Here is an 8,554-nt window from a genome sequence, read left to right as displayed (position 1 = left end):
TGCAGCGGTTTCTGCCTGTCAACACACACAACACAACCAGCAAGTATATCTTGCAGAGTAAGTGTAAATGTAGCGGGGCGAGAACTTTACTTCGGCAAGTCATGAGTAAACGGTGTCATAGCTGAGAAGCTATTTTCAAAGCCAAGAATCGTAAGCACTGACTATACATGCTTCCTGTTTTTGCTGACTGTACATAGTTAATTTCTTTCCTAGGGGAAAAGATTTTCACGCCCCTCCCCTCTCCCAGAGATTTCATAACTTTTGCAGACTAAAACTCCTCAACCTCTTTTCCTCACCAGATAGAGAAGAATGAGTTTTCAGTCCAGGCCTACAAACATACTGTGTTTTGCTGAACTTCCATTGTTCGTTTGCATCCCAATTTGTCTTCCTGATAAGATAATGCACTGAGATCAGTTACCCCGGGTAACTCTTGATCTTGTCTTGGACGATATCTGAGCCTATTCCTGCGTTCCTTGTGCACCGGTAACTCTTGTGGCCTTCAGCAGGAATGTGGAACGTATAAGGAATTCTGGACTTTGGCCCTCAATTTGCCTTTGAAATGTTGCACTGTGATCATAGCTACTTCTCTTATTCAAGTGAGGTGCTTTGGATTTGTTGAATTGCACTGTTTGTTTAAAATATGAGGCTAGCGGGCAGCCCTGCAAGCACTTAGTTTGTATGAGTGGTCCCTTCGCGTCTAGTAAGATGACTTGCAGAAGCAAGAGTTTGCAAGGTTGAGCTCCTGGCGGTTGCAGGTTGGCTATATCAATCTGTGGAGTGCCTTATGCCATCTTTAATGTCCCAGTAAATTGCATGGGGATACATAAACAGAGTACCACTGGGTGCTGTGAACCTGGTGGTGGAGCTCTTACATGACTTCTGTGGTCAGTGTATCCCTGGTTTGCCTAAGGGCCTGATACTCGATTAAATTACAATTCAAGGATGGGATTGGTAGCTTCCAAAAAATAGAAATTTGTGTTTGCACTTCCTAGGGTGGGTCATCATAACACTAGCAGTTGGACCTAGCACAGTCCATTCTACTGTCCTGTTTATTTGGGGGGCAAGAGAGGAAAATTGGAGTAGGTGTTTTTCTCCCCATCTGGTCAAGCCATCCCCCTCCCCCCAGTATCCCTCTCCAGCAAGCGGGACAAAGCAGACAATAAGTTACTGAGCCCACATGGCACACACAGCAGCCCTGAACTAGTTTATGAAGAAACAAGAAAAGTTGTTTTGGAAAAATCCCCAAATGAAAAAAAAAAACTGCAAAGTTTCTTTTCAGTGAGCTTTGTATAACAGTTCTTTTGCTTTATTAAATTCTGAGTAGGGCATATTGTGTTAGTAAATGCTGCAAAACAAGATACTACTACTGTTGATTTGTTGGACCATCAAATCTAATGATGTCTTTATGTACCATAAACTGTAATCTGTACCTTTTCTAAAGCCTGATAAGACAACAAAAAGAGTGAGTCAATATTCCTGAAGTTTAATGTTTAAATAAACTACTTTTGAAATAAATGGACTATTCAATTCAGCTGCAGGTATTTTGTATGAAACCTTATGAATGAATCTTATTGGGGTATCTAAATTGCCCTCTTGCATATGTGTGCAGTCTCACGTGCACAGTGTGCAGGCCTGCTTGTGTGTACACATGTGCGCACACACGACAGGGAGATGGAAAACTATTTCTTTGCATTTTGCTACATTTATCCAAATGTGGCCAGCTGTGGCCTTCACCCACTTTATCTCCAGTGTGGAAGTGTGGCATACAGATATCTCATGTCCTGTCAAGCAGGTGAGCCATGTCTCTTTGTTAAAAGGCCTGGGAACACATTCAGCTCTACTTCATGTAGAGTAGGAGCAGCCCCCTTATGCACACTAACATTTCCATTACGTGATGTGTTACTGTCACAAATACATGTCTCTTTTTGTGTCGTCTCACCCCAGTGGTTTTATTCAAAGGTTGCAGTTCCAGGGATTAGATCACTGAATCAGGAATCCAGACTTACAGTTCTGTTACAGAAGTTTTCTTTAGCCTTAGGCAAGTCAATTAGCAGCTATGCATTTAATATTTGGATTCACCTTTAATCCAGAAGGGTTTTCATGACCTATAAAAATAGGTTTTGCATTAATCCTGAGCAATGCCCAGCCCTTTAGATGCCACTACTTGCACCTTGCTCTGAGATTACCCTCTTCTGATGGCTTGAGGGCTTGTGAAGAGTTCCTCCATTAAGTAGAATAACTCTTATTTCTTAGCTCATGGGAAGGATGTGTGCTTTGGTTCTTTGGCCTGTGTGTCAACATTTTTTTTCTTCCCTCTTGACGCTTATGCTAGTAGTCATATTGGTTTCAATGGGAATACTTGTGTAAGTGATTGCAGAGGTTCTTCTAGTGCTGGAAGATACGTGGTTGCAAGAAATGTTGGAAGTCCTCGTTCAATGTCTCTTGATGCTCAGTATAGGGAATATGAAGGGGCAGGGTGCTAGAAAAGGAACAAATCTAGTCCACGAACTCTGAAAATGGGCTTTTTGAGGGTCAAATAATGTTTGCGTTCTTTGTTCAGTGGCCAACGTGGGGAGCCACGGGCTCCAGAACTCCAGGTTATGCACTCCTCCTAACTTTGTCTTATTCCCCGTTTCTTTAAAAAACAACAAAAAAACCCCTTCCCTAGTGATAACTTTCATGTTGATCTTTTCTTCTGCTTAGCAAACAGCATGACTTTACTGTTTCAGGAATGAACACTGCTCTGTTCTGCCAGCACAGCACTATTCCTGTTACCAGAAATGTCCACAAACAGAGAAGAGCGTTTCTGATGCCTGCAGCTGAAGTTTGACCCGGGGGGGGGGGGGGGGGGCACTCCCTGCATTTCAGTGTCATGCACCACAGAAGCTTGATGGTTTTATTCATTCAACTGTCAAGACCTATAGAAGTTGCATCCCTCCATATCTAGTGCTTAGGTTCAATGAACTTGATCATTCAGAAAGGCAAGCACAACATCAGTCTCGCTGAAATCAGTAGGGTCCTGCAAGGGCTCAGCGCTCCTGAAAAACAGGCTATGCTGCTTGACCCCTGACAATCACCTGAACTACAGCAGGAAGGTGGACTCTGGCAAACACTTCCTCCTTGTTTTCAACCTTCATTAAAGTAGTAAGAGCCTTGGAAAACTTTACCTGGAGCTAGAGCACCAATTAAAAAAAGAATAGCTGTAGATACTGTGAAGTTTTTATTCCAGTGCATTTAATATTTGGATTCACCTTTAATCCAGAAGGGTTTCCATGACCTATACGAACTGGTATTACACTAATGCTGAGCTACACCCAGGCCTTTAGATGCCACCCCTTGCACCATGCTCTGAGACTACCTTCTGATGGCCTGAGGCTTTGCAAAGAGTTGCATCAGCTCTGTATTTATGATATCTCATTAAAAGTCTTGACTTATGTCAGTAGATTGACGGAGAAGGAAAGATGTTGCTTTCTTTGCATTTAAAACAATTGGATGCAATGAAAGACTGTAATGTTGATACCCAAAATGAGAATATGCAGATAGTTTAGCTTGTCTTGACCTTATTTCAGGTTTGCCTTTGTGCCTATAGAAAATAAGGTTAATGTTTTTATGTTTCTTGAAATGTCAGCCAAGACAGGGAAGAAACTTTAATTGTAGATGGGATGACTGACCCTGCCTGTCTCCCTTCCAAGTACTCCCCTGTGGCTGGGAGCCCCATCAACTGAGGGGCTCCCAGCCACAGGGATGCGCCACCCGCTGCCAGCCCTGCAGCTGGCAAGGCTTGCAGCAGTGGCAGCATTCTCCCTGCCTCCCCTGCTGCAGGCCCTGCACTTCACAAGTTTTGTGGTGGGGGTAGTATCCTCCTCAGCCCCTGCTGTGAGCCCCGCGGTTGACCCCCATGTGAATCTATGATGACACTTTCAGTGGAGGTAGCGTTCCACTGCCCACACTGCAAGGCTGTGATGGGATCTAATGCACAATCCCACATGCATGCTTCCTGCCATGCACATGTGGCTTTGCAGGAGCTGCAATTGTGTGGCTTGCACATTGGACCCCATTGTGCCTTTACCTGCACGTGTAAAGAGGCCCTATGCTCAAGTAGGAAAGGTGTAGCTTAATACTGAACCATGAGACTAGGGGCCAGGGACTAAGAATACACCAAGTAAAGAAGTAGGGACTACCCACGGGCCCACTCTTTTCCTATAATAAGGGAGCTCAACCAGGGCATTTTACCCATCAGTGAAATGAGTCTAAGCTGCACTGGTTTGGTTTTTACCAGCTATCAAAGAGTGAAAGCAGACATGGGAGTAGTTACAGCACTTCACTTGCTCTGCAGTTAAGCTGCCACCCACTCCTCACTTGCTGTAATGTGTTTGCGTGTCCATTCCTGACCCTGGTTCCAATGCCCCTTCCATTTGTTGTCTTGGACAAATAACTTAAAAGGACAAAGTCAACCTGAAAACCAGCTGCTGCCAAAAGCAGAAGCGAAAAGGTCGCAGGCAGGCTCCCGGAAAGCCTGGATAATTCATGGCTTCACTGGCATCTTCCTATTTTTTAAATAATTGCACTTTCCTGTTGCGGAGAGATCTACACCAGCAACAGGGGAAAACCGGAGGAGGCACAAAGGGCCAGATTATGCAACCTTCCTCCTGAGGATGAGTCCCTTCTTGCCCAAGAAGTCTGAAGTTAATGATGTGAAGAGCACGAGAAGACACTCCGCAAAGGGTTGCCCAACTCGGCTTGCTACTGACGGGAAAAAATACAGGAGAATGTTTTCTCATCTACCTGGAGCTGTTTAAGCATCATTTATAACAGTCAGCAAAGCCCATCTCATGAGGGTATGTTTCTTTTTGAACTTTGAAGGTGTGCTTTAGCATCCTGCCAAATCACGAAACCATGTGTCACCGGGTCTGTTGTGAGGATAAATGTTTGCAAACGAATCGGACCGGAAAAAAATCTCAGACTAAAGAGTTTCCCCACCAGAGAACATAGTTCCAGCAGAACTGAACCACCTAACCTGATGGCTGATTTTTGTCAGAATTTCATTGTTTTATTTATTTATTTATTTGGCGGGGGGGGGACAAACAAACAAACAGGCAAAGCCAGGAGACGATGAAGTCATTAGGGGAATTTATTTTAAATGGATTTCTTAAATTTAGCTACTCAGTTTGACTTATTTTTAGCTGAACTGTTTCATCCCTTCCTAGGGCCAGGGAAACTCACATAGCAAGATATCATTCTTAAAATTGTTATTTTGGACCAGAACACCAGCTGACATATATCATAAGTGTAGCTCCAGAAAGGTCATACATTGTATAATCTCACTGACTTCCTTCGATTTGTGTGAAGACAAACCTTGAAAGGATTTTTCCCCTGCTAGTCCTGGTTTGTTTCCCACTTTATTGTCTAGTTTAATTGAGTTTTAAGTGCCCCAAGTATCTGCATTTCCACCGGTTCCCTTTGAAGATGGACTGGATGGATTCATAAATACAGGAGATGATAATTTGTGTCAAAGGCCATTTTATTAAGGTTGGCTAACATGGGAATTTTCCAAAGCAGCTCTGCTGCTGCCAGCTCAGGCACTGACATTAATCTAAATTATACAATTGTGTTGCTCTCTGAGATCTTCTTTAGTAGAAGAGTGGAAGGGAAGAAATCTATTTCCAATGCCATTGAAACTTATCTAGGTAACAGCTACATAATAGAGAAATAACTGTACCAAGCCCTGACCCTCTCAGCCTATTTCTTCTAAAATTAGATTCTAAAGATAGGTTGAAACAAAGGGATAACAAATACTATGCTTGAAACAAAGGAATAACTAATTCTGCATTTTCAACCAATATGGTGCTCAAGAATACACTGCAACACTCATTCTGCAAAGCAGAATATATAGCGCAACCTTCAATTTAAAAAAAAGAGAGAAGTAAGATACATTTGAAAATCATGAGAACAACTTAGCAAAGACAACCCAAGAAAAAGCCACATGATCAAGAGCAAGTGCTTCAGGTCAGCATGACAGCCCCAAAATACAGGCGGAGGAAGGCAAACAAGACTGATTTGCAGAAAAATGGAGAAAGAGCAAGATGTTTGGCCTCCTCCTTTGCAAAATGACCACAATAATATTTATGCAGGATACCAACAAATAGATGTGCTGCAAGACGAGTTGACCCGGGGCCAAGTTCTGCTTTCAGGATGCACAAACAGGTTCCTGGTGCAGTCCATGGGAAGTTGAGTACGTGTGCCTGAGTTAGTCCAAATGGGCTCCGTTAAATGATACTTGATTTCCGGGTGCACTGCCTCTTTTGCTCAGGAGGGCTGGGCTTTATCGTGTGCATCACCTGAGTGAAACTGCTTCCCTCGTTACTAGCTGAAGAGCTGAGATGCTGGCGCAAGTGTTTGCTTAAATGCCACTGCCTCCATTTCCTCCGAACTTCCAGCTGAACCTAAGCAGTGAGGATACACAACTCTGGTCAGTGAGTTTGTGTGGGATTTTACATTGCAAAGAACCGTACGATACAGCACAGCCTTAGAGGTAAGTTCTTGTTATATCAGTAGCAGCTGTGGTTACAGTTGGTCAGGAATTTTGATGGAATATTTTTTTTCCAATCAGAAAGTAAATGAGTTGAGAGTCAAACTCTTCCCAGGACATTATCAGCTTCAATTAGCATCCCATGGGGGGCGGGAGATTAAACCACATAAAAGAGGCATTTTGCTCTTTTTCTAAATACATTTCAGAGTTTTTCCATTTGCAACAACTTTCTGTTGCAATGCTTCCTTGCATTCACAGCTCTGACACATGGATTTACAGGGAGGGAAAAGTAAAAGCTTAAAAGGTCAGTCTAAATCAAACATTTCAAAATCATCTGCATACTAGGCTCATTGGGGGGAGGGGAAGACAAGGGAGGAGGAAGCCTTGGACCACTAAACCAAGCAGCACTCACAAGTACAGCCCAGCCTAGACAGACAAGCGGACATATACCCAGGGCAATGCTGGAAGTAGGGGGCCAGTGTGCACATCCACAGGAGGCCTCAAATGCCTCTACACAAACACTCATAGTATGGGAAATAAGCAGGAGGAACTTGCCCTCCTGCTAGCTGACACCAACCCGGACGTAGCGGGTGTCACGGGGCAGGGACCCAGGAGCAGCCATGATCTCTCCTGGCGCCCCTACCGTGCCAAGTTGCCTGTCTGGGACTCTCGTTCTCGCCCGCCACAACTTCGATGGTTCTATAATATTAATGGGAAGCTGCCTTTACTTGGCCCCTTGGACCCGGTGCTCTTGCCTTTCTGGTCCCTGCTCTCTACAAATAGGTTCTGGTGCCCCAACCCTATGGGCGTCGCGTGGCTCCTTCCACCCCAATACCACGCCCCAAGCCTCTCTGGTGCTCCAGACATTATCATGTCTATCCTCTTCCTTAGTGGCCCTCTCCTGGGGCCTCTGACCATATGCTTAACCTCACCGGGCTCCTTAAATCCCGTACTTGCCCTCACCAGGCTATAGTTGTACGCTCACCCGCTCCCGGGGCCCCTCTGTGTACACGCCCTCTCCCGGGGCTTCTCGATAAGGTTTGCCCCCCTTCTGGGGTCTCTCCCGTACAGACAGTGCCCCACCAGGGCCTGTCTTACCTCGCGCTCCCCGCTCGGGACTCAGGCGGCCTCGGCCTTACCTGGCCCCAGACCCCTTCCTCGGGTCATACGCCCCACTGGGCTTCTCCGACTACCGCCCACACGGGGCTGGGGTCAAGACCCCAAACACAGCGCCACCCCAGCGCCAACTGCTGTGCTTCTCTGGCACCCAAGCGTGTGCCCCCCCAGGGCACCAGGAACCCCCCCACGCTACTGGGGAGCTCCCTTGAGGCCTCCTCCAACCCCTACAGCCTCGCCAGTCCTCCGGTATTACACAAACAACAAACCCGAAACATAAAGCCATGAGCCAACCGGCTGTAACCCAAAATAAGCCTCCTGGCTATAACGTCAATTCCCAGCCAACCTGGCCCTTTTTCAATACCTCCCTGTCGGGTTCTCTCCACCTCATATCATCATGCCTCTGCTCTGCTACTCAGGCTGCCAGAGGGGAACTAACTTCTGGCCTCAGCTTGACTGCTTATAAAGGCCAGGCCCCGCCCCCTTCTGGTCATCTGACCAAATTGGTTGCCCCGGCAACCCTCACCTGCGCTGCCCTGAAGATTGGCAGCTGGGCCCTTATTACCATTACCAGCAGTGAGCACCCTAGTGCTCTGCTACACATCCCCCCCCTCCCCGGTTTGAGCCTCCTTATTAGGAGCAGGGTGCGGAAGTGCCCTGCGACAGCGGGGCTCACTGAAACACGGTGGGACCCAACACACGACTGGACGGTGAATAACAAGGGCTATCGGCTGTACGGGAGGGACAGGACAGGGAGGGAAGGCGGGCGTGTGGCACTCTACATCGAGGAGGAATACACATCCTCACCAGGTAGCACAGAGTCAGAGGAGGGGCACACGGACGTGCTCTGGGTTAGAGTACAAGGCAGTCATGGGGAAAGAGACTTAATGGTGGAGTCTACTACAGACC

At 46.2% G+C, this 8,554-nt stretch overlaps 1 protein-coding gene across 3 annotated transcripts in view; it reads right to left on the bottom strand.

The window, feature by feature from the left end:
- Window positions 1–5,113: 5,113 nt before the first annotated feature.
- The window catches only part of SCTR (secretin receptor), a 32,621-nt gene continuing 29,180 nt past the window's right edge, over window positions 5,114–8,554 (bottom strand). For all 3 annotated transcript variants that reach the window (XM_019554264.1, XM_019554265.1, XM_019554266.1), the window contains one exon: window positions 5,114–6,443. In XM_019554264.1, the coding sequence (XP_019409809.1) occupies window positions 6,267–6,443 (177 nt within the window). In that variant the 3' untranslated portion in view covers window positions 5,114–6,266. The remainder of the gene's footprint in view (window positions 6,444–8,554) is intronic.

Source organism: Crocodylus porosus, unplaced genomic scaffold (assembly GCF_001723895.1).
Source record: "Crocodylus porosus isolate Cpor-Errol unplaced genomic scaffold, CroPor_comp1, whole genome shotgun sequence".
In the NCBI taxonomy this organism is placed as follows: domain Eukaryota; kingdom Metazoa; phylum Chordata; order Crocodylia; family Crocodylidae; genus Crocodylus; species Crocodylus porosus.
Note: the sequence above shows the minus strand (reverse complement) of the source record. Positions and strands in the feature narration are given on the sequence as shown.